Genomic DNA, 26585 nt, shown 5'->3' with positions numbered 1-26585 from the left:
AACACTGTTCCAACCCTTTACCGGTATGGTCATGGAGGAGATGGATTTGTGCTCTAGAAGATTCATAAGGTCAGAATAATTAAAAAGTGACTGGGAGAGTCATTGGGAGGGGAGTGAAGAGTCAATGGTGAAAAGGGGAAAGGAAGAGAACACTGGTTAGAGGCACAACAGAGGAGAGAATAGAAGAAAGATTTAGTAACTGATCCCCTGTGACAAACAGAAATGACACCAATGGAGAAAGAAAAGCACAGAGTTCCTCCTATAGGGAATTTGACTCTGTGTGGACATGGCGTTGCAGAGAGCAAGGTGAGTTCCAAGTATTTGCAGGTAATGTCCAGCAGGCAGCCTGTTACACAAGGCTGAGCACTGGGGAGCAGTGAAACTGGTGATATACTCCATGGCAACGGAATCCTTGTATATGGATGAGATCACCTAGGATGAAAATGAACTGAATACCAAGGAGACCTATGGATTTCAATGGTCCTAGACATTCCCAGATAAAACACTGTTGTTGCATGGCACCAGTGGTGTGAAGTTCCATGCATTGAATGATGTTTCTTGTTGACATGAACTAATGAATTAGTCAAAACACGATTTCATTTCCTCAAGGAGCTCACAGCCCAGTAGCAGAAACCAAAGTCACACACACAAAGCAATTAAAGAGTAGTTGGAAAGAGTGTATTACCAAATGTTAAATTGTGTGGAATAGACTCACCCATGCACGACGCCTTCTGAAAACTAATCTCCATCCAGATTTAAGCTGGGGCCGTCATCACAGAGGAAGTGGGGCCTGAGACTCCTTGAAGGAGGGACTGTAGAGAACTTAGTCCTGCTGTGCGTCTGCCACCTGACTTGTGTACAGATATTACAGAATGTCCTCATTCTGTCTGCTTGGTAACAGATCTTATCCCCCTTGAATGGTGTCCAGTCAGGTCTGCCATTCTTTGCCTTTGTGTAGTAGAGATCAGGTGGTTGTAGAAGGCAGATTAGGTGAAGGTGTTAGGGTCTGTCAGAACCTCAGCACCAGTACTAAGAAGTGGGCATGGCTTCTGGGCCTCCATGTGAGAGGAAGCGCTCTTGGCTTGAGCCCTTGACGTCTCTTGCCACTATTTTCTTATAAAACAGCAGCAGTGATGACAACAACAGCAAAACCAAACAGAAACAAGACAGACCATGTAAGCATCATCCCCAGGTCGGTGGCTTTGGGAGTGGAAGAGAGAGGCCAGTTGGGAGAAATAATCACTGTTCTGCAAGAATGGCCAATTGTGCTTGGACTTGCCGAACACGGTTGGCCTGATGACTGCTGGACAGGTCTCCAGTGTGTTGCTTGTTCACATGAGACCATCTAGGATAAAAACGGGGTGAGTGCCAAGAAGAGCTGTGGATTTCATTGGTCCTAGACATTCCCGGATCAAACACTGTTGTTGCATGGCATGGGATTCTGAAACCAAGAGTCTCAACCTGTCTTTGGGACACTTTTAGGTACCACTACGGTCTCTGGTCCCAGTGATAGGGATGTCTCCTTGGCCACTTCTAGATGCTGTCTTTGCCTCCATTTTAGCATCATTTGTTCATGCAGAAACAAGATAGACTGAAGGAATACTTGGCACTTGGTTTCTTAGACTTCTTCCTTTCGACACTGTTTGACCCAGAAGAGTTTATGCAAACGTGGTACATGGGCCCATAAATCAGGTTTGCGAACCAAACTTTTACTGATAGTGATCACAAAGAAATTTATTTTAAAATGATTCTTTGTCATTTATATAATCTTAACATTTATTAAAGACAGATACAAATTTGCACACTAATGAGATGGGTATGCTTGCATGTTTTATACATAGAGAATTAACTCTTGGCTAAATACTTGATACTGCAGGACATGGAGCATCTTCAATATTTCAAGGTTGATCAATATTTCCCACTTATGGTCATCAATGCTGAGAACACTAGTTCACATAAATTCAGACTATCAAATGTCAGAAGTATGTTTAGGGGCATTTCAGAAGTTGTTGAAATTCTGTCCTAATCCCAAGCCCAAGTTCACTTAATGATTTTCTTTTAAAATGAAATTCAAGTCAGCGACTCAAATAGCAGTTTTAAAATTTAAACATCCTAACAAAATAGTAGAACCCAAAGATGTGCTGATTTGATGCATGCTGAGGAATGATGGGTAGGAAAACATTGTCTTTGTTTTCTGTAATTCGGCCATCCTGGCTTAACTGACACAGTGTAGAACACTCTTCTGTACCATAAAAACAGTGTTTAGAGCATACAGTTGGCTCAGATCTGAGCTGAGGTGTTTGGGTTTGTTGGCCTTGTGTGGTGTGACATGTGTGGAATGAAGTGTGCATATTGTGTGCACAGAATGAAGGCAGCAGTGAAGCTGAATGCCACAGGATGTGGAGCATTGCCAGAGAGATTTGAGATTCGTTACATGTCGATTTTGTGTTCATCTTTGTTCCTGTGTATGCAGAAGCCTTTTACTATTGTTAATTTGTGTGTGTGTGTGTGTGTGTGTGTGTGTGTGTGTCTGTGTGTGTGTCTGTGTCTGTGTGTGTGTGTCTGTGTGTGCCTTTGTGTGTGAGAGAGAGAGACCACCATGTGCACTTGTGTCATCCCATACAGGGTGGTGACCCACTACCTAAGAAGCTAAAGTATAGAAGGATAGAAGAATGAGAAGGGCATTCTGGGTAAGGGGATAGGGTGAACAGAGGTGTGGGCTGCTGTGGGCATGGTATTTTTGGATGACACAGGCCAAGTCTGCATTGTTGGAGAGTTGAAGTATCAACTGCCCAAAAGAATAAAGTTCATTTTTAGCTATAGTGATATTTATTTATCTCTTGTAGATATCCTCATTTTAGGCGTATAATTAAATTATTATAGTAAATTTGCAAGGTTTGTGATCATCATACTCCCATCTCAGAACATTCCCACCAAACCAAAAGAAGATTCTTACCCACTTGTACCCATTTGCAGTTGTTTTTTTTGAGCTGAGGATCGAACCCAGGGCCTTGCGCTTGCTAGGCAAGCGTTCTACCACTGAGCTAAATCCCCAACCCCTTGCAGTTATTTTTCAGAGTCCTCAGGCCCAGGAAAAAATACTTTTCAGTTTGTTTATTTGGCTCTTCTGACTGTGTGTGTGTCTAGGGTCATTTAATGTGTGGCCTTTTGAGGCACATAGCTTCCTTCACTTGACATAATGTCTTTGGGATTTACCCCTGTTTTAACATGTATCAGTAACTTACTACTTTTCTGTTGCAAATAATATTCCACTGTATGGAAATATTATACTTTAAGAACTTGCTACTTAATGGATATTAACAAAGTTGTTCAGTCACATTAAAGAATTAAATTGAGAGATCCAAGAAGAGGGGTGTGTATTGAGAGACTGATGTGCAGTGAAATAGGAAATGTACTCCACAACTAAGATTTTTAGTAATTGTTGGTAAGAAATTCGGTCTCAGTGAATGGCTCCTCACTCCATCACCGCTGTGCAAAGCTCTCTGTTCAGTAGATCCTGGAAAAGCTTACTGAGTATGATCCTCAGAGGCATGGCTGGAAACAATGATGCCTTGAGTGAATAACTATGTACATATCTGATTTTATATGTGAAAATTTATCTGAGGAATGATCTTTCAACTATAATTACTGAGCCAATGGCTGTAATTTTTGATTGGAATGATACGAATTTACCTTCCATCCAGTTGTGTATCAGAATTCTTTTATAAAGATTTAGTTTCAGTTTATGTGTCTTTGTGTTTGCCTGCATGTATATATGTGCACCACATGTGTGTCAGTGCACAAGGAGGCCAGAAGGGGCCATCAGATCCCCTAGAACTGGAATGTGATGGTTGTGAGCAGCCATGTAGGTTCTGGGACTTGAATCTTGGTTTTCTGAAGGGGAGAAGATGCTCTTAACTGTTGAGCCATTTCCTCTGCCTGTGTATCATAATTCTTATCTCCAATATCCTTTCAAATACAGTGTGTTTAAACTTCTATTCTTTAACCACCACCACCAAAAAAGGTCAAAGCATGCCTAGACCATTTTTGCAATGCTGGCTGACATACCACATCCTGTCATGACTGAGAGGTGTGTCTGCATCCCAATGAGCTGTTTGTTGATATTCTTTGCCTGTATGTCTGTTTTGTTACTGATATATAAGCTGTCTATATATTAGGGGATATTAATGTGTTACTCATGATATATTATAAATAGTTTTGAGGGTTTTCTTCATCAAGCTTTCCCTATTTCTTTTCTCTTTGCTTACGAAGGTTTCCATCATGCCCATTTAAAACATGAAGAAATTGGTGAAGTTGAATTTTTCAAATTATGGCCTCTTGAGTTTTGTGTTATGATTAATATAGAGAAATTGTCCCTGTGATTTCTCTTGGTATTTTTATGATTTTGTTTTTAATGTGTAGCTCTCTGATTTATTGGGAATTTATTCTGAAATAATGGATGGAGGATAGTTGAGCTAGCTTTTTCTAGATGGTTACCCAGTTGTCCAAAATTTGGAAAAAAAAATCATTTACTTTTTCCCACTGATTTGAGTTTAGGTTAACATTTTCAGTGTTCAGAGAAGCAATTACATCAAATTAAAAATGAAAACAAAACCAAAATGATCCATTTCCACTTCCTGGTATCTTCTCAGTCACTTCCTTATTAAGACTTGGCACTTTATTTCTTTGAAGTGTTGCCAGTCTGCTGAGCTACTCGTGGTACTTTGCTGCTGTTTAGTGGCTGCAGGTAAAAAACCTGGTCGGAGTTGGGGAACAACACTTAGAACTGGAGGCTGGGAAGTGGCCACTGAACAGAGAAGTTTTGTAAGTCTGCCCTTGGACATTACAGGTTAATGGTACCAAAATTGGTGCTGAAAAGGAATCTCTTTCAGTCAGACTATCCAAGGCCCATAGGAACTTCTGGCTTTTTAAAGGAAAGGCACAGGGAAACCAGCATTTCTAAAAATCTGAGCTATTCAAAGATAGTGTGAAAGATGTTTATGGGTCACATGGACCCTTGGGTCTGGTCTATTCACCGTCAGTGAGAGTCTCCCCTGAAATATCTCTCCTGGCTCTACAGGTCTCCTTCCCATCCCGTCCTTTTTGACAGCTGGATGTCAGTGATCTCCAGCTGTTTCTCTCATGATCTTAGGCCTCCTCCAGCCTAGTTCCTACTTTGAGATATCTTCTAAACATTGAACTTTGGTCATCTGGGTGTTTCCTCTCTAGAACTATGGTTTAGAACTGTGTCTCTGTGTTTTCTGTGCTCAGGTTGAAACCCCAAGTTCTCATCATGTCCGTCCCTTGGATTTATCCCTACCATGCCTACTACTTCCAGCTTTGTAAGACTCTGCCACATGAATGACACCAGCTTGCTTTTTCCTACCACAGGGCTTCAGTATTTGTGTGCCTTGGGGCACAGATGCTCTGCCCATTTTTGCCCCTAGGATATACACACCTCTCCAAGACAACTCCTCTCCATCCACCCTATCCACTTGGAGACTCTTTTGGAAGACTTTCCTGCATTTCATGTACATTCCCTTTCTTGGTACCTCATAACCTCCCATTAATTAACACAATTGCAATTATTTAGTTATTTTGATAATTTTCTGATTTCTGTCCCTGTCCCTCATTCCTAAGCTTCATTCTGCTGTATCCCCAGTGGCTAATGGAATGCCTGGCATAAAGCTGACGTTTAGAAAACATTTTCCACTGATGAATGAGTGAGGTTTTGTAATAAAGCAATGAGACTGATGTGGTGTATCATCAACAAATAACAATGTTTGTCCCTCCCTGCTGGGAATGCCAGCCCATCCTAGTCTGTTTCCATGAACTGAAATCTTCTCTTTCTTAAAGCCCTCCCCATCATAATTGCTACTTACCCTGGAAGGCATTTATCTCTCCTCTCGCCCTGTCTTCTCTCTTCCTTCTCCCACCCCCACAGCACCAGCTGACAGGAGAAGAATGGAAGCTGGAGAGAAATTAATGCGCAGCGCTGTAGTCATGGTCTCCTTTCCCCCCACACCACGGGGGGCTATTTTCCTTTCTCTCTGTTCCTTTCTACTCTTTCCTTTTGAGCATACAGCTCTATCCCCTCTAATTTGATTTGAGCACTCCCTTAGGAGCTATCACAGAACCAATTAGATCTGTGGAATTTTACAACTTGGGGTCACCCAGTATGATTCCTCATTTTACAGACGAGGAAACTGAGGCCTGGAGAGGTTAATGTCTGAAACGATTACCTCTGTTGGGTCTTACAACGCTAATCAGCGTCATTTTCGAAGATGGATGTTCTCAATAGCCCGCCTCTGCTGAGTGAAATCTTCATTCTGTTTATCTCAGGACGTTTAGTGGTAATGGCCTTGGCATTCAGGTGAGCTTTGTAGCTAGGACTTCCTTTCCCAGGCAGAGCTGCATTAGTGTTGGGTGGCCAGAAGCTCTGGCTGTGACTAGACCTCAGCTCTGAATGGGGTCCATGCTTCACCTGGGCATCAGCCAGAGGGCCCAGCATTTATGCTGAGACCCTGCTGGAACGATGGATCTTGAGACCTGCTGTGTTTAAACCGCCCCCCCTCCACAGTCATGTCGGGTCAGCAGGGAAACTGTTTCAAAATGGTTCTAGGAAGGGAGGGAGGCCTGAAAACGATCTGAAATGCTGTCAGCAACTTCTTCCTCATCTATTTGCTTTCTGGTTTCCAAAACCCAGTCGAGCAGAACAAAACTTCCACAAACACATTTAAATAGAACATAACACAGTCTTTAAGAAAGAAAAAAAATGGCTCCTCTACATCCAAAGATCAATAAGAAATTAAGCAAAGCCCAGGTGAAGTTTGACAGTGTGGATTTATACTCCACATGAGCTATGCAGAAGAGCTTTTCCTCAGCTTGTGTCCCTGCCACTGGGCATGGGAACAGGCATATCCTCATGTGTGCACAGTATCTGTTCTGGTGCTGGGTCCAGATGCTGGATGTCCCTTTAGGGCCCTAACAACCACTGGTGGGACGGGATGCTTCAGTGTCCATGTGTCTAAATTCTTACAGGTGGAGAAAGGGTAGAGCAAGGGTCCAGCCTGGGTAGTGTGAGCTGGAAGCTGGGAGGTTTTCCAGAGTTGCAGTTATTCCAGCAAAGATGGAAAAGGCATCCTAGGTCAAACGCCTAAAGATGGAGCTTGGAGGTGGAAGCCACTTGCAACTTTGGCAACATTAAAGTCCTGGTGTTACACGTTGAGCAAGGAATGGTGCTAGGGGCCAAAAGAGTGACCGAAAGGAGCTGGGGATATAGTTCAGGTAGCGGGGTGTTTGCCTAGCATTCACAAAGCCCAGAGTTCAACCTCCAGCACTACATAAATAGCTATGGTGGTCGTTGCCTGTTAATACCTTTGGGGAGGTAGCAGCAGGTGTATCTATGTAGCAAGTTCAAGATCAGCCTATGCTATGAGAAAGAGGGGGGGGATGCTGCAAATCAAATGACAGATGGGATACTGGTTGCTTTATGGGAGAACTGATACTTTATCTAGGCAACAAATCAAGATGGACCTTCAGTCCCCAAGGGTTTCTGGAAGGAACTCTTCAGAGACTCTGGCTGGAACAGGAACTAGTACTCTCGGAGGGCTGAGAGAGTCCGGCAATCCTGGATATGTAGGTCAGCTCTCTAGATGTCCCTCTGTTGTCCCCTCCACCCTTGACACTATGTGTCTTCCTTTGTAGCTCCAGGGAAAGGGACTCCTTCAGTTATTAACTTCCTCCCATTACTCGCTGCAGAAATTCCCTTCTGGAAGTTTTTAGGTGATTCAGAGCACCATCCCTCCTATACAGCTTCTCTTACAACTGTGCACCGTGGAGGAATTACATGATGTCTGATTAGCTATGAATTGGAGATAACCAAACAGCTGTGAGACTCTTGTAGGCCTTGGAGAAAATGCGCTGTTCGCCACTCTTCCTCTGCTACATAAAGATTCTGGAATAGGAAGTTCTCTTTTCAATATGAATCAGGGTTGTCTCTCCTGGGGTAAGCAATGGCCCTTCCTTTCTGAGTACTGCCCTCCTACATTGCTCCTCCATCTCATCTCAGCTTGAAAATTTTCACACAGGACCTGAATTAACTTCATTAAGAGCGTCTCTTAGCAGCCTCCATCGTTTTACAGTCTAGCTCTTTCAAAAGAGATCGCTCTTCTAAAACAAATGCTTCTGATAATCTAAGTTTGTCGAGAAACTGAAAAAAAAAAGTTTCTCCACATGCTTTACAGAGGTATATGAAGGAGTTTTGCCACCATAAAGATATTAGGTTCACAGATGGGGATGTCTGTTGTAGAGTTCTTTTATAACTGGATCTCTAATTTATAGAGTGGAGGCTGTTGGCAGCCAAGAGTCTGGTGCCTGCCCTCAATAAGGTACAATAAAGGTTACACATATGTACACAGCATGAGATTTCCAAGTTTGATGCGGGGGTCCTTCCTTCCTTCCTTCCTTCCTTCCTTCCTTCCTTCCTTCCTCTCTCCCTCTCCCCTCTCTCTTTTTCTTTTTAATTTTTTTTTGGTTTGGTTTTCTGAGACAGGGTTTCTCTGTGTTGCAGCTCTGGCTGTCTTGGAACTCACTCTGTAGACAAGGTTGGCCTCGAACTTATAGAGATCTACCTGCCTCTTCCTTCTGAATGCTTGGAAAGAAGGACGTGCACCAACCACTACCACCTGGCTGAGGGAATACTTTCTATAATTAAATCTGTTGTATTTAGGGGTGGGTTGTAGAGAACTAAGATGCTGAATCTCAGGCAATCTTTAAAACACAGGCATGGCTACATGAGCTCCTTTGGTAAGTGGAACAGTACAACTGGTGGGCTCTTAAAGCCCCTCCAAAGCTCTGGGACTCTCTCCTGGGTTGCCTCTTTTGGTCTTATCACTCTCTCCTTTTCTGATTTTGCATGTGTGTGCCTGCGGCCCGCTTGAGACAGTGGGAAGAAGTCAGTGGCTATGATGAAAACCTGAACACCATCCGTACTTACCAAGTGTGCAACGTCTTTGAACCCAACCAGAACAACTGGCTGCTCACCACCTTTATCAACAGACGGGGCGCCCATCGCATCTACACAGAGATGCGCTTCACTGTGAGGGACTGCAGCAGCCTCCCAAATGTCCCAGGCTCCTGCAAGGAGACCTTCAACTTGTACTACTATGAGACTGACTCTGTCATTGCCACCAAGAAGTCAGCCTTCTGGTCTGAAGCCCCCTACCTCAAAGTTGACACCATTGCTGCAGATGAGAGCTTCTCCCAGGTGGATTTTGGGGGAAGATTGATGAAGGTCAATACAGAAGTCAGGAGCTTTGGGCCTCTTACTCGGAATGGGTTTTACCTCGCTTTCCAGGATTATGGAGCCTGTATGTCTCTCCTTTCTGTCCGTGTCTTCTTCAAAAAGTGTCCAAGCATTGTGCAAAATTTCGCAGTGTTCCCTGAAACCATGACAGGAGCAGAGAGCACGTCTCTGGTGATTGCTCGGGGCACATGCATCCCTAATGCAGAAGAAGTGGATGTGCCCATAAAACTCTACTGCAATGGGGATGGAGAATGGATGGTGCCCATTGGGCGCTGCACATGTAAGCCTGGCTACGAGCCGGAGAACAGCGTGGTCTGCAAGGGTAAGTTTGGGGTTCCTTAAGTGTCTGCTTCCATCCCGCCTGGGGAGGTCCAAGTTCATTACTTTCCTGCTTCTAGTTTGGGATCCTTCAGGAAAAGAGAGAGCCTAGTGGTTTATTATGAATATCAGAAGAACCTCTGTCCCCAATTCTAGGCCTCATGATTTCCCAGTTGTGGATCAAGTGTCTGTATGCATGGGTAGAGGAAGAGAGATGGGAAAAATTCTCAACAGTGGGAAATTATTAAATAATCACTTATTTATAGTTAGTTTGGGAACACGCATTTTCTGTCTCTCTCAGTCTCTCTCTCTCTCTCTCTCTCTCTCTCTCTCTCTCTCTCTCTCTCACACACACACACACACACACACACACACACACACACACACATCTCTCTATGCATCTTTCATCAGCCTCAAGCTCTGGGGGGCATGGAGTATTTGGGTTGTCATGGACAGTTCTCTCAAGGGTAATTGAGAAGTGACTGAATTTGGAAAATATTTTAGTTCATTTGAGTCCAGCTCCCACAGCTCTGAACTTGGTCTTGAAGCCATGGAGCTCATTAACTCAAAGCCCTCTGGCTTGACTGTCTTTCTCCAGGGGCTCAATGCCAGGCCCTGGAAGGAGATGAAGCTACTGGGACAGGGATGCGAATGTTCCATGTGTGGAGGTACCTTGGCTTCTGAGTGAGGCAGACTGACACAAACTTTGCAGGTTGGAGGCTTAAGTTATTCCATGCTTACGGTAGATCTCTGAACTCTATAGTGCCTTTGTTCAATATGTGGTAATCAATATGCTGAACTGGCTCCATTTGGTCCCAGAGTGGATGGAAGGGTCTAGAAACCCTGGATCTCTTGTCTTGTCTACATCATTGGAGCTGAATATAGGGTGATGCTGGGAAGAAAAGGTGAGTTCCGTTATTAAATCTTGCTTATGATCTTCAGAAGTTTGGATTGTTTAGAAAGGCCTGGAAATGATCATCTTCATTGTGTTGTAATTCAAGGGTTTCTCCCTCTCTTTTGCAGTTTGGGAGCAAAGTTAGCTCCTTCTCCTTTGCAGGTCTCCTGAAAGCACCCTCCTGGTCATCCTCTGGTGCTGCTGGAGCACCCAGCCAGCCCTTGTCTGCTTCCTTCCCTCCTTCCCCAAACACCTGCCTGTGAAATGCCTGGCAATGGATTTTGAAAGCCCATCAGCACGCGATCCCATGGATTCAGCTAATTGCCTGGGCTGGGGCCTTCGCACAGCCTTTCTGGGGCCTGCTGGGAACACAGAGCTGTGCCATTGTGTCTTTATTGGATTTCTTGGTTCTGGGACCCATGATGGATGGCATGGAAACAGAGGGGCGAGCGCGCCAGATCCAGTGATGAATCAACGCAGACAGTTTTAAGACCAGCCGGGTCTGGTCCCACAGAGCTCCTCTGTGTCCCACAGGTTGGGGGTGGGGCGAGGGCACCCTCTTTGGCATTCTTCAGGGTCTGAGTGGGGACCAAGACACCAAGCTGTCTTAAAGGCACAGGTGCAGCGGCAACTGAGCATGCTTGCAAACCATGCTGGAGTGCATTTCTCTGGCTTCAAAGGGCTGCCACACGGAAGTTGCTGGCGGGGGCTCCCTCTCATTTTTCTCATTATATCTTGAGCAGAATGGCAGGGATGGGAGCAAGCATTGATTGGTTGTGATTTAATTGGGACTCTGGGAAACAGGCTCTCGTTTCTTTGGACTAATTGGAATGTTACTCTTTTGGGGGGCTCTGCTGTCCACACTGCTTGTCAGTCACCTCTCATGGTTGTCCTGGGAGGGCCTGTGGGGACAAATATGTAAATGCAAGTTCTTTCTTTTCATTCTTCCTTCTTGGCCCAAACCGCTCTTACGGGCTTGCTTGGATGTTGCCAATCTCCGACTGTATGAACATGGCTGAACTTTACATGTAACTACTTTTTGTAAACTCAGTGGAGGGTGGAGGCAAGGGGGGCAGGGCATCCTCACTGCACAGGCAGCTACATTCTGGTGGCACTTCTGAGAGTGTAGTGTGATGAGTTGTGTAGTAGCATGGTTTCTTTGGCTCCATAGCCTGGCTAAGCCCATTTCCCTTGGAGACCAAAAGAAACCCTTCACCTCTGTCTCAGAAGCTTGATATTTGCATCCTCTTGATTGCTGGTCTGAGAACTCTGATGGCTGAACCAGATTGCTCTGTTGAGGATTCACAGAGCAGTGCCTGGGAAAAGAGGGGACCCATGCCCTGTGTATATGGAAACTTCAAAAGGATGTTGTACCCTGGGGACAGGCAGTGAGTGTAGAGATCTGAGGTTGGTCCCAGTGCTGTGTTTACAAGGTGAGACCTCCAGCCACATGATATGTGCATACTGGGTTGCCAGGTAGGCATTGGGATCAGTCCTTCATGATGATTCTGTGGTGGCCACCTCGTAAGAATAGGATCGGGCAGAACCGTGAATGGCAGAGACTGTAGGTGAAAAGCAGTGGAGGTCCAACAGCTGTTCTGTCCTGACATAGCCTGCAAATTCTTGTTGCTTAAATCGCACTGTCGGGAGCCTGATAGTGTTGTGGTTCTCACCGTGTGTCAATCCTTTACCCCCTGGGATATTTGCATCTGAGGCTTTGCCTATAGAGAATCTAGACTTTGCCTTACAATCTACAGAGTAGCTGTAGAAACAGCATACATACTTACTCCTTTTTGGTTCCCTGTTGTTTTTTAAGGAGTTAGTGTGCTGATGGGCAAGGAACCATATTCTCTGGCTTTCACTTCCCATCTACTAAACCCACGTATCTGTCAAATTCCTGGTGACCAGTCATTGGGTTGTGTAGAGGCACCTGGAGACCAATTAGGCAGCCCAGGCAGCCAGGAACAGTCCTGGCCTGGAGCAGTTCCTGTTATGGAGAGAGAGCAGCAGACAATGAGGACGGCAGGCAGAAGCTGGGTGGTAGAACTTAGGTGTTGGCACATGGCTCACATACTTTCTAGAGGGTTCTGTGGCTGAGGATCTGCCTCTGACTCATCCTTTCTGTAGCACACACACAGGCTAGGCCCATCAGGCAGAAGCGCACAGGCATGTTGGTCCTACCACTGACTCTGACCTCATCATGTGTCAGTCAGTATGAAATTATTAATTACTTGGGAGTCAGCTCATCTATTTCAGCTTCTGGTCATGTGCTCATAGTTTAGGGGATTAACAAGAAAATACAGCTTTCTCTCTATCTTTGTGCCACATTCCTCCTGCTAGAGTTTCTAGTGAAGTGATTCTTTGTGTGGGCCCCATGTGGCCTAGCTCTCCCTGTGCTGGCAAGCCCTGAGCTGGTGCTGGGCAAGCTTTAAAATATATTGGCTAAGGTTAGCCTAAAGGAAAGATGGTGGGGCTATGGCTTAGTCAGGGTTTCTGGTGCTGTGATAAAACAACATGACCCAAACCAACTGGGGTGAGGGCTTGTATTTCAGCTTGTAACTCCCAATTGTAGTCCATCATTGGAGGGAAGTCAGGGCAGGAACTCAAACAGGGCAGAAGCATGGAGGCAAGAACTGAAGCAGAGGCCATGAAGGAGCGCTGCTTAATGGCTTTCTCCCCACAGCTTGCTCAGCCTGCTTTCTTATAGAACCCAGGACCACCTGTACAGAGGCGGTATAACCCTGAGGGAGCTGGGTCCTCCCATGTCAATCATTAATCAAGAAAATGCTCGTACAGACTTGTAGATGTAACCGTCTTGTTAAATAAGAAACACAGAGCCAGTTGCAGAGTTAAAAGCCAAGAGGTCAGAGCAATAGCTGAGAGCTGAAAACCTTACCCTTCACTGCTGCTCTGTCTTTCCTCTCCGTCACAGACCTACTTCCTGTGTCCTGTCTTTTTTATAGACTTCTGTTCTGTTTTCTCATTGGTTGTAAACCCAGCCACATGACCTCTTCGTCACTGCATGTCTGTACAGACCTCCAGGTCTTCTATGGTTGGTATTGAGATTAAAGGCGTGTGTTGCCATGCTGGCTGTATCCTTGAACACACAGAGATCCTGCCTAGCTCTGCCTCCCAAGTGCTGGGATTAAAGGCGTGTACCACCACCACCACCACCGCCCAGCTTCTGCTATGGCTTGCTCTGACCCCAAGGCAACTTTATTAACATACAAATAAAATCACATTTCAGTACAAATAAAATATCACCACATAGACTTGCCTATAGGCCAATCTGACCGAAGCAGTTCCTCCATTGAGATTCTGCCTTCTCAGATGTGTCCAGGTTTGTGTCAAGTTGACAAAAACTAACCGGCACAGGGCTGGAACTGACAATCCTAGGTGCCTACTTCTTCTGTCAAAACATCAGGCTGTAACGTACATTCTGGGTGCCCAGGGCTTCCAGAGCAGGCCCTAGCTGGGGGGTTCTGTTCCATCCTTGAGTATTCCCTGAAGGGCTGACTTTGCAAACACTCTTTAAAACTTCCAGAAGATTCTGCATCATGGGCTTCTTTTCAGTCATGGGGCATTAGGTAGAGGGGTGGCTGTGGCTTGGGAAATAATTGTGCACACAGCTCTGTCTATCATGCCCTTTGCCCATGTTCCTGCCTGTCCCAGGTGCCTTGACCTCTGGCAGGAAGGAGTGATCTATAGTGTTCAGAGAAGGCTTCTGACTTTAGCAGATGGGACTACAGGCCAAAGGCTAATTGACTTGGTGCTGTAGCTGATCAGGAGTCCCAGAGGAGTTCTGAATAGGGGAGAGAGGGCTGGGAGGTTGACTGCCCAGAAGTTACAGAAGAGAATAGCTATTCCTGTAGAGAGCCAGCACTAGCTAGTAGGTACCAGAACCCCCCAGCATACTAGCAATGGCACCCTTCCTGGCAACGGACAGGGCCACACCTTTACAACTCGTATCCCACTCAGGCTTGAAACTGGTGTTGTAGCTGAATGTATCTGGGAAGCCTTGCAGCTTTCCCAGGGAATTCTCAAGACCAACCATCACCAATCCAGCCATGGATGCTGATGGGGCCTTTGAACGTCCTGGAGATCAGAATGATTCCCTGTTCCAAATTGTTCCAAATTGTTCCATGGCTCTACAGCTCCCCACCTCTCCATGGAAGCTGTGTGCTGGGGTTGGCATCCCTCCCTGTGCAGGCTCTACCCTGACATCGATCCAAGGGTCTCCTTTCCTAGAATGGCTGCATCTTTACCCCCACCACGCACACCAACTGGGAACCTTTTTCTTTGGTAATTTTCTACCTACATGTAAATTCCTCCATGCATGGAAACCCAAGGGACACTTTGAACCTTTCAACAATTTCAATGCCTTTTGTCAACTTGAACAGTTGAGATGAGCCACTTTATAAGCCTAGGGGAGTTGAGATGAAAAAATCTGCAAGATTTGAAGGGGGAGAAAAATGTGTCTAATTTAACTCCAAGGAGGTTTCTAGGGCCTATTCCCATCCCCCTTACGGTTGTTGGCCTCAACTTTGGGTTCCTTGACAGTTCCTGTGGAGGTTCTGCAGGAGAAAGGAGAGGCCCCAGGAAACGGTGTATATTTGTGTGCAAAGGTGTTCCCATGTATGTGCACATGAGTCAGGCCACTGTGCTGGCAGCCATATTCAAGGGCACTGAGGGGCACTACCACTTCCCCTGGCCCACCAACAGCTGGAGAGAGAAAGTCCACAGCCCAGATGGCCTCTCCTCAAGCCCCAGGGAGACCAGCTATTCTCAGGGCCAGGGGAGGCCAAGGTCATTAACACTGCAGCCCTGTAAGATGAGCTTCATAATAGGATTTCCCAACAGGCTACTTCATTTAGAAACCACCCGGGGCCTCCTCTGCTTCCTGCAGTGGCCCTGCCCAGTGCCCTCCAGAGAGGAGTCATATGTAATTGACTGGATGTAATGGACTGTGACACCATGAACAACAGTGAGTGGAACTGGAAGGATGCCCCATGCTGCACAGCCACCAAAGTGTTGGGCTCTAAAGGTAGCCCTAGGATGTAGGTGTCAGGTTGCAAATCCTCTGTACCTCCCCTTCCTGCTCCAGAAGACCCCCACTCCACTGTTGTTGACTAAACAGTCTTGACCATCTCAGGGCAGCCCCATAACCACTGAGTGATAACACCCTTCAGGCAGGAGAGCTGTCTGGAAGGAAGTATACATTTTTCATTAAGCCTGGCCATCCATGACTTAATAAATATGCATTATGATATGAGTGGTGGAAATATCTCTGGTCTGGGGGTTTAGTGGGTGTCTGAAGGCAGCTGTTGACTGAGCTGTCATCTGCTCATGAAAACCTATGAGGTCTGAAACTGAGTGAGTGAGTGAGTGAGTGGCATGGGTGGGATTTGTCCATAGAGAAGACTATTGTCAGTCCTAGGATTAGAACTCAGGTATTAAGATGCTGCTACCTTTTGCCTTTGGTTCTCAGATTAGACTAGGCTGAAGTTAACCACCCTTAAAAATATGTTTTCAGGAATATTGACCTTGGTTTTGCTTGTGGTTCCTGGCTGTCCTTATACAATTCTGTACCATGTGTCTGCCCAGGGGTTTTGTTGGTTGTCATCCTCTTGGCTGGACTCAACCCCTTTTTCTAGAGAGCATGAGAATGTTTTACAAACCATCTAAGTAGCGCTCCATTTCTGGAGGGTGATCCCAGCTTCCTGGCCTAAGGCTTTGTGTCAGAGAAAGGGGAGTGAGAACATGGTGGAGTCCAGATGTGACTTTCTAATCTGCATCAAGAACTCTTCAAGGGCTGTGTTGTGGCTCAGCCATACTAAGCATGCTGGTCTGTGGGTGCTGCTAGAACAGAATGCCACAGATAGGGTGCTTTAGAACGCTACAGGTTTGGAGCTAAGGAAGTCCAAGTCCCAGTCTTTGGTAGATTCAGTTCTATAGTGAGAATTCCATCTTCTGCAGAGGAGGGCCACTATGCCCTCCATGGAAGAGAGGTGGAGGAACTGTCCCAGTGTTGTGAGGACTCAGTGTTGTGAGTGCCTTAATCCCATTCACAGGCTAGGGACCTCATAATTTAACCACCTTCTTAAAGACCCACCTCTTAATACTATTGCTTTGTAACACTTGGATTCGAGAGGGACATTTTTCATGTAATAGTATCCTTTGCTTTCTGCCCCATTGTTCTCTGGTGCTGGGAAGTCCCTTGCTGCAGGTTCTGAGCACACACTTTCTTGAACAGAAGGGGAGTCACTGAGAAGAAACTTACTCTGAATCCTGTGTCTTTTGGTTCTAGGCCTCCCCCCACCCCAGGGAACTCAGTCTTTATTGTTTTATTTCCTGTTGCCATTGACAACAGTGTTGACAGAGCCCTGATGCTCCTGGATCTTCCTCAGTGCAGTGAGATGGAGACAACCATGAAAAGTCATGGTAAGGTTGTGGCAAAGGACACCGGAAAGCCACCCAGAGCAAGCCTTACTTTGCTATTAGGGCTTTGAAAGGGATATTGAGAGAAGTAACCTCAACCTTTCTCTAGAGATAGCTTGTGGCCTTCAGATGACCTGTATATACTCTCCTTGCTGCCTAAACTATTAGTTAGCTAATAAAAGCAGTTGAAACTCTACCTTATTTTAACAGCCATGTGGTGATATAGGGTAGACGGTTCCTTCTGGGATGTAATTTAATACAGAATATGGCAGGGATTGCTTTGGGTTCTAGATGCCATCCAGGTGTCAGAGAGCATTTGCCTCCTAGGTGTTTACTCAGCCTGCTGAAGGCTGTGTCCACATACCTGCAAGTAGGCTAGCCTTGTCTCTGCATGCAGGTCCGTAAGGACAGGAGCAAATCAGGTCACCTGCAGCAGGCTCCAGAGGTAGGAGTTTCCACAGACCACCTCAGCAAGCTTCTTGGAATGACATTCAAGACCCAGTGCAGCCAGGCGGTGGTGGTGCACGCCTTTAATCCCAGCACTTAGGAGACAGAGCCAGGCAGATCTTTGTGAGTTACTGGCCAGCCGTTCTACAGAGCGAGATCCAGGAAAGGTGCAAAGCTACACAGAGAAACCCTATCTCGAAAAACCAAAAAAAAAAAAAAAAAAAAAAAAAGACCCAGTGCAGTTCTGAAGCTCATTAGGTGGACAGGAAATCAGCCTGTCGGTTTCTGGTTGGTCCTGGTTTGGTGAGGTAGCTCATTGGCCCAGGGCTTTCAGCAGCAGCACATGTTCTGGTCACAACTAAGCCACGTGCTCTTCAGGTGCGTGCCCTGCTTCTGTATCTGCAGGCCTCCATGTTTCTGGCTTTCCTTTCCTGTTCTCAGGTCTTGGTTTAACTCCAAACATTTTTTGCACTCTTAACTCTTAGGAAGAGCCTCCATAGCCAGAGAATGTTGGAGCCACATGTGGAGTGTTAGTCTGGAGAAATCTATAGAGCAGAATCCTTCCTGGCCAAGTCAGGGCCCCAAGGTTAACAACCCTATCCATCCCATCTCATTTCTTCCAGGTATAGAACTCACAGTCCCCAGGAAAGCCTGGTTCATCTTTGAGTTTTTCTTTCTTGGGATAGAACTTTTATGCAGATCTGGAAAACATTCCAGATATGTAAATTTCCTTTCATGCTGCCCTCCCCGCCCCTCCCCAGCCTTTCTTACTATTACAGTTGAAAATTTCCCTTGCAGAGGATATCTGAGATTTGTTCACTCAGGACACAAACAAACCCTTGACCCACCCCACTGGGCACTTGACAGAGGACATGTACCTGGTCTTCACAGCTCAGTTCCTACTTTACAATGAAGGTTAAAAATGGTTTGTGCTGATTGTTATTTCATTGTGTTCTATTTATTTATTTTACTGGTTCTTCATTTATATACATTTAGTTTTCCCCTATCTCTTGCTATTTCTGAGCAACACTGGGATAGATACCCTTGCGTATTAATCTTTGAATTAATATGTGAGAACATCGTCAAGATAAATTCATTAATTAATTTACTCAATGAATATTTATTGAGGACTTCCTTTGTGCCAAGCACTTTTCTAGGAGCTAAAAATGCAGCAAATTCTCTGAAGTAAAATTGCTGAGTCAAAGCATATACATTTTTAATTTTGATAGATATTCCCCAATTGTGTTCCCTCAAAAAGGCATATTCTACCAAAAACTTTTTTAATTAAGAAATTTTTTTTATTCATTTTACATACCAATCATGGATCCCCCTCTTCCCTCCTCCCACCCCTCCAGCCATCCCCATCAACCCACCCCTCATTCCCTCCTACAAGAAGGTAAGGCCTCCCATGGGGAGTCAGCAGAGCCTGGTACATTCAGTAGAGGCAGGGCCAAGCCCTTCCCCCTGCCTCAAGGCTGTGTAAGTTGTCCCACCATAGGTAGTGGACTCCAAAAAGCCTGCTTATGCAACAGGGATGGATCCTGACCCTACTGTCAGGGGGTCCCTTAAGCAGATCAAGCTACACAACTGTCTCGATTATGCAGAGGGCCTAGTCCAGTCCCATGGAAGCTCCACAGATGTTGGTCTAAATTTCAAGAGTTCCCACTAGTTTGGTTTTGCTGTCTCTGTAGGTTTTCCCATCATGATCTTGATGCCCCTTGCTCATAGATCCCTCCTCTCTCTCTCTGACTGGATTCCTGGAGCTCAACCTGGTGTTTGGGTGTGGATCTCTTCATCTATAAAGTAAAATTGCTGAGTCAAAGCATATACATTTTTAATTTTGATAGATATTCCCAAATTGTGTTCCCTCAACAAAGGCGTATTCTACCAAAAACTTTTTTTTGCACCTACCCACACCTGTAGTGTATGTGTTCTACCAAGATAAAATATCAATCATTTTTATCATTGCCAATCCAGTAGGTGAAAAATGGCATCCCACTCCAGTTTCAATTTGCATTTGTCTTGCTGTGAGGGCTGTTGAGCGATGGGAAGTTCTATAACTTGCTGAGGCCCTGGCTTGCTAAAATGCAGCATGGAGCTGGGTGTGCTTGGATGGTACAGTCTGGAGTCCTCTCCCTCTGGTCTCCTTCATCTTCATCTGTCCTATCCTTCTTGCTCTGCATGGCCTCCTGCACATGCTCTCTGCCCATCTTCTATGTTTCCTGCATTTTACACGCACCCATTCAGGAATTTCCTAGACAGCTAGTGTCTGCAGAACGGACAGGGCAGGAGCAGGCACCGGATGCTGGAGGACTGTGTCATTCTTATGATCTAGTTGCAGGAAAGCCAATGCCCAGTCTTGTGGGAACACCCTTTATTCTCCCCTTTCTTCCCCTTCTGCCTCTGAACTGGGTCTGGGATTCTCTACTCTTTTCTGTTTATTGTCTCCTGGCTCAGCCCCTCCACTCCACTCCCTTTACCATCTTAACTTACCTCAGGACGCTTCCATTTCTGCTCACCCTGGTGACACACTCTTCTTAAATCAGACTTCAGCCCTCACCTCCGCCAGGTTCCCTCCCATTTCACCAACCCATCCTTTCTAGACCTGACACCCCCTTTCCCTTCCCAGGCAACTTCAAACCAGTTCACCTCCACCTCTGAGCAGGTGTCCTAGGCTTGGCATTCTTCCCGCTGTGCTGAAGCCCTGGCCCCGCCTCTGTCTCAGCCTGGGATGCTGCTCAGTGTGGCTGTGAGCATCTTTTGATTTTTCTCTTCCAGCTCTGTGGCACTACTTTCTCTCTGGACCATGGACTTCCCTGCCTCCTTTACTTGGCTGAGTCTCCCTCTTTCTTTCCCTGCCTTCTTCTCCTTTCTGCTCACTTTTATTGCCCCTTCCTCCCTCTTTCCTTCCTTTCTCACCTTTTAAAAAAAAGTAAATGCATTCATTGTTTTAAATGTATTGTTTTAAAGAAAAACAATAGACGAAAATATCAAATCAAAGCCCCAGCATGGGGCCAGCAATACCAACGCGGCTCAGCAGGTAAAAACACTTGCTGAAGGACCTGAGTTCAATCCTCTAATCCCATGGGAGAAGGAGAGAAACAGACTCCGGGAAATTGTCGCCTGACCTTCACACAAGCACTGCAGCCTGCATGCTCCGGCGTTGCACATAATAAAAATGAATAAAGGTTAATGCATTAATGGTGTATGTTTGAAAGGATGTAGGAGGGTGGTTATATAAACTTTAGTATTGCCTTCCATTCCATTGCCAGATTCTGGTGGCTGTGACTTTGGTATGCAGCATGCTTTTCTGGGTTGTCTTGCGCTGAAATGCTACCATAGCATGGCTGGGGTGTGGATTACCGGATCCCCTTTTGACTTCATCTCTTCAGTCTTTGCCAGGAGAGACATTTGGTACGTATCTTCATGTTTCACTGAAGATTGAGGCACAGAGAGGCTCAGTAGCTTTCCCAAGGTCATGTATAGCACAGGACTCTAGGCACTGCTGTCTCTGTTACCTGTTACTCCTAGCTAGAGAGGAGCTGCGATTCACTTCAATTTGTTATGGGAGGTGGCTTCAGTTAGAAGCCTCCACTGAGTTGCCCAGAATCTGACCTGCACCTGGAGATTGATTTCAGGGGTCATATTCTTTTCCTGTGGGCCAGAAATGGACCAGCAGTTCCACAGAGTGGCCATAGCCACTGCTCAGAGTGAACTACCATTTACCTAGGTCCAACTCCCAGTATCTTCCCCTCCTTGAAAGCTCTAATAGGCAGTGGCCACGCCTGTGCCATCTGTCAAGTGAAAACAAAACACATCCAAAGCAAAATGTGTAAAAGGAGGGTGCGAGCCGCAGAGGGGGCGGGGGCCCTCCATTGAGAGAATGCCTGAGACAGCGTCTTCGCCTGAGCAGTGAGGTCTGCTGAAAAACCCAGAACAGGGCTCCAGGCAGGCGCTTTGGGAGTCGAAGATGGCAGAACCAGATGGAGACAGTTACCAGCAATGGCAGAGGCCTTGTCTGTCTGTTGTCCAATACAGCGACACATTGTGCACAAACACACAGAACAAACCCAACAGAACGACCGACCACACACCCATCCGTTATGAACCCCTTTCCCTGGAAGGGGCTGACAACATACCCGTTTGACAGAGGACATAAGGTCAGTGCAGCGTGTGTATTTCAAGTGGAAAATGACAATCTGCTCTCTGTGTGAGACGGATGGAGCGTCTTGTGGAATTGTATGGAATATGTAAGAGCTCTGCCAAATCATGAGCTTGGCAAAATCCGCCTGTTCTGGGAGCTAGGTGATTTGGGGGCTTGCATTTGGTTTCCGGGTCTGTCACACACATGCCCACACTACTCCCAGGTTGGAGGCCCCTGTGACTTGGAGCGCTTCTCTCCTGATTGGCTGTCAGCCCTCCCTCCCCGCTGTCTTGAGCCAAATTTGTTTGCCCTGCTTCCTTTCCATCCCCTCCATTTTCTCTGCTCTCTCATCTGTCTTCTTTCTAGGTGGATTCCAGAGAGAGAAAATCGAGAGCTGCTCACTGGTGGAGTTTTAATAAACCAGTTTCCATCTCTGCTCCTGGTGGCTCTTATTTTCCCCCTCTGGGAAACTGTTTAGATTTGAATTTCCATTTACAAAATTAATTCCTTCTTAGTAAAATATAGGAAATCAATGTCTATCATCGAAATCAATTGCAGATATTACAAGAGTGATTTTGTCATCAGAATAATTAATATATAACCATACATGTTCATAATAATATCATTAATTAAGTTATCTTAACTTTGAAATAATCTCCATAGAATTCCCTGGTGCTCTGCTCTCATTTAGTTTCTCGCCTTGCACATCATTTCTCTCAGCTTCTCTAACCCCATCCTTGATTTGTCTGATTGGTAGGAATTCTTTTCATCCCTCTCCTCTTGCTTCTCTCCGATCTTTCATTCCACCCAGAAGTTAAGAGCCAGTAGCCCATCTGTTGGTTGCTGGATGTGGCAGACATGGTTGGGAGTCACTGGTCTACCCTGCAGGTTGATGGTTCCCTTCTCCCATGGCATGTCTGTCCACTAACCCAGCCTCCCTGCTTGCCTACGAGTTATCTCTGATGAAAACAATTATTTGGGAGTGTTTTTTTTTTTTTTTTAAATCATTGATGATTGGTCTCATCAGTTTCCCCACTTTTTTTTCCCATCAAGGTATGCCATTCTCCTCTGATCCTTTTTTTTTCTATCACAAGACAAGGTCTGCTACGTAGCCCAGGGTAACTAAATTTTCAACCCTCGGCATCCTGAGTGCTGGGTTCACTGACGTGAGTGACCCTCCCATCAGAACGCCCTTCTCACCCATCATAATCTGTAAGTGAGTGATGAGTGCCCAAGCAGGGCAGCAGTCCTACCTCTGACTTGCTACGGGCCTGGAGGTCACAGATTTACCACACAGAGGCCTGATGGCAACTGTGCCCAGGCCAGGGACACTACCCACTACCCACTTCCTCCTGACCTGGGAGAGGGGGATGTTGGCAACTGTCTCCAAGTCTTCTGTGTTTCCCGTGTCAGGTCTCCTCAAGCCTTCCTCTCCCAGTCTCCTTCCCTGCCTGCAACTGTGTGCTGGTCCCTCCTTCTGAGCCACAAAAGGCTCTATAGACAGACATTGTGTGCTGTTTGCCAACATGGGCGCCCGGGCACACAGAGGGGCGAGGGAGAGGCCGTCTGCTCTCCCCTTTCACACAGACCTCTGCTTTCCCCTTTTATTCTCTTGGTCTTTGAACACACATACAAAAATTAAAGAAAAGCAGTTGCTAATTAGAGCTGGAGAATGTGAGCCTGGAAGAGAGGCCAGCCCCTGTGCAAATCAGTCCTTTCTTTAGAGCCAGTGTAGAAAGGGGGAGGGGGAGGGCCAGGGAAGGATATTTTGACAAAATAAACAGCAAAGCTTCTTCAAAATGCCAAAGAAGGCTTTGTCTTACTTTCCCCTCCTAAGGTGGGAGAAAACCAGAAGTGACAATTTCTTGTGAATCGCACCCCCCCAGCACCCCCACCCTGTATCTCCGCACCCCTGCACCCCCACACCCCGCACCCCCCACCTACCCCAGACCTCCTTTTTCACGCTCACAGTCTCCTAGTTAACAATAGTCTCCCTTTGGGGGGGACCTTTAAGTGTATCTTTTTATTGATAACTTTTGTTCTGGCTTCTGGAGAGTGAGCAGTCAAAGCCTTGTCTTCCCAGGCAGGGCCAGCTGCACCCCCCCACAGAAGCAGCTGGGGCACTGGGAAGATTCAGCTTGGGAAAAGGCTCTGGAAAAATCAAGATGTTCTTTAGCACGCACTCCCCGACTGGCCCTATCTCTAGGTGGGGCCCCCATTTGTGCTGTGTCACCAAGTTTACCCAGAGCAACCATGTTGGAGTACAGGCTAGTGTGTGACCTGGGAAGCAGCAGCCAGTATCAGGACTGGCTTTTCTCTTGCCCAACAGCAAGCCGGACTGATAGATAGGTCTGGAGATGGCCAGAGTGACTGACATTGCAGAGCCCTCTATAGAAAGGGCAGGTTGGTCCCTGGGGATGGGGCCTCTATGGGACACATTTTCTGTGAGCATAAAGTAAATGGAGCTGAGGGAGTGGGCACAAATATCTAAAGATTTTGTGTTAAGAGCCTTGGATGTGTTGAAGAGAATGAAATAGGCTGGAAAGGTGGCTCAGAGGATAAAGATTTCTGCTACCAAGACTAATGACCTGAGTTTGAGTCCCCGGGCCTCACGTGGTAGAAGGAGAGGACCAATTCCTGCAAGTTGTCCTATAACCTCTGAGACACACACATGATCCCTTCCCATGCTAAAATAAAAATTACAGAGCATATTCTTAAATGAAATACTTTTCTGATCTCTTGTGAAATGTAAATGAGGATCGTGGATGCTTTACTACAATACAGATTGGACCTAAGTAGTCAGGAAGACAGGACACAGGATATGGGAAGGTAAGAGAGTAATTGGTTCATTTCTTTTACAAGGGCCTTTAAGGCAGTGGCTACATCAGAGAAGAAGGAATCTGTTTGGAAAAGTGATTTAGATAAGGGAGCTCACAGGAGGACGCTGGCTTCTTTCTAATACATAAACATACCTTGGGCATTATTTATGTATTATTTCTAATACATAAACATACCTAGGACAAGGACAGAGGTGCATGTATCATGCAGTGAACTGTGGGAAATCCCTGCTGACAACAAGCCATTGATGCCCAAGTGTCCTGAGCTCTGGTGGTTGTACATGGCAGGGACATATGTGTGCATGCATGGTGTGTGTGTGTGTGTGTGTGTGTATGTGTGTGTGTGTACGCCCAGGGGCTCTGCTTGTCAACTGCTGTTTCCTGAATGATCAATAAATATTTGAAGAGCAAAGAGGGGATCCCCAGGCCTCCTGGCTGCAGAGAGAGAAGGCCCAATCACAGCGGGTAGAGTTCTGAGGCCAGCAGCAGCCAGGGGATGTGAGTCTGGCCTCCTGCCTCACAAGCTCATCAGGCAAAACAGGTTTGTGGAAGCTAAATGCACCCCAAGCTCTTTTCTTGCCCACCCGCCCACCATATTGTTGGAGGCTAATAAGAACTTAAGCAATTAAACCATTTCCCTTTCAGTCTCAAAAGTATTTGCTCCTTGAAATTTAAGCTTTATCCCTCTCCCTCTCATGCCTCTTGAAAGAAAGTGCTGTGATGCCCTGGGAAAATGATCTCAAATTCTAATCAGTCCTCCATCCTGGGAGTTAGAGGGACTTGGAGATGAGGTTGTGGGCAGGGCAGAAGCAAGGCCAAGGGGGACAGCTGCTCAGGAGGCAAAGCCAGCTAGAATGGAAGCTTTCAACTGGCCCAATAGTGCTTTGGTGCCAGGGAGAAGGCTTAACTTATCAGGAGTGGGGGCCAGGCAATCCGAGAAGCAAACTGAAAAGAGACAGGGAGAAAAGAGGGCTGATTAAGCAAACTGGGGTGCGGGCTTAGTTGCTTCCTGTGTTTTCTTCTGGGGGGTGGGTGGAGCCTAGTGGGGGGATTCTCTGCACCCTGAATCTTCCCTTACTTTCCACCTACTGTTCTCATAGGTGACATCACTCTGCCCAAGGCATTCTCAGTAGCAGGTGGAGCAAACAAATGCCTGACACTGTCCCCCTGGGGTCTGCTCTGGAATTTCTGTAGAGGATCAGGGAAATTTCTGTTTGAATGGGTGGGGATGGGCCTGGCAGGCTACCAGCAGAGTGTTTGCACAGCAAGCCCATGTTCTCACATGGACAGGTTCACAGGGGAAGGCAGGGGATGGAGTAGGAGGACTACTTCCCTGTCTAGGAGGCCCTGGCTGGGGAGAATCCATCAGCCCTTCTGATTGAGGAGAACGTCTCCTTTCAGTTCTCACCTAAAGTACTACTTTATAAGTCTAATGGGTTCCAGCAGACTGTCCTTCACTTTATCCATCTCCAAACCTCCAAGGTTCCTGCTCTATTTCTTCCCACAAAAGCAAACTGCATATCCCACGTCCGTCTCTGGATCAAGTCAGCTTCTTTTCTTTTTCTTATGACTGTGTTTCAGTTCCGTGGGAGGAGCTGCTGAAATCTACAGAGATGAGGTAAATTCAACTTTGTAATATTTAATATTATACTTCCGTGGACTTCCTTTGTGAATACTTGAAATACACCCCCTCCCCAATAATAAGAAATGCAAGCCAAGCTGTTAAAATATCTTCCTCTATTGGTTGCTAAAAGATGTGACCTGCTTAAGCAGAGGCCTTTTAAATACAAATCAGAAATAGGAATTTGCAGTCTGAGCACGGCTTTGCCCCTGGTGTGGACCAGAACTGGTCAGCATGCTTGTTCCTGAAGCAGGGATTTGCCTGGGGAAAGCCACTTTTTTTTACCCACTGGCTTCTCCCTCTTCTCTCTCACACTCTTTCAGAACATCCTTGCTCTGCACCAAGCCTGCTTGTAGGCTTCCTGGCTGAAGAGAGAGTGTCTGCTTCTTTGTGTCTCCCTCTGAGCCTGTGCATAGGAATTTTAAGAGATAATATCAAAATGGGGTCACAGACATTACACCATGTTTTAAAGGTTTGCATTCAGCAAATATGTGCTTTGAACGTAATAATTGAAGTATTCTCTATTATGTGACAAGAGGAGACTTGGGGGATTTATGAAATGTTCTTGTTATCTAAAT

General features: G+C 46.1%; 1 protein-coding gene across 3 annotated transcripts in view; it reads left to right on the top strand.

The window, feature by feature from the left end:
- Ephb1 (EPH receptor B1) overlaps positions 1 to 26585 on the top strand; it is a 394573-nt gene that overhangs the window by 96510 nt on the left and 271478 nt on the right. For all 3 annotated transcript variants that reach the window (XM_036192519.1, XM_036192518.1, XM_036192520.1), the window contains exon 3: positions 8948 to 9629. In XM_036192519.1, the coding sequence (XP_036048412.1) occupies positions 8948 to 9629 (682 nt within the window). The remainder of the gene's footprint in view (positions 1 to 8947; positions 9630 to 26585) is intronic.

Source organism: Onychomys torridus, chromosome 7, assembly GCF_903995425.1.
Source record: "Onychomys torridus chromosome 7, mOncTor1.1, whole genome shotgun sequence".
In the NCBI taxonomy this organism is placed as follows: Eukaryota; Metazoa; Chordata; class Mammalia; order Rodentia; family Cricetidae; genus Onychomys; species Onychomys torridus.
Note: the sequence above shows the minus strand (reverse complement) of the source record. Positions and strands in the feature narration are given on the sequence as shown.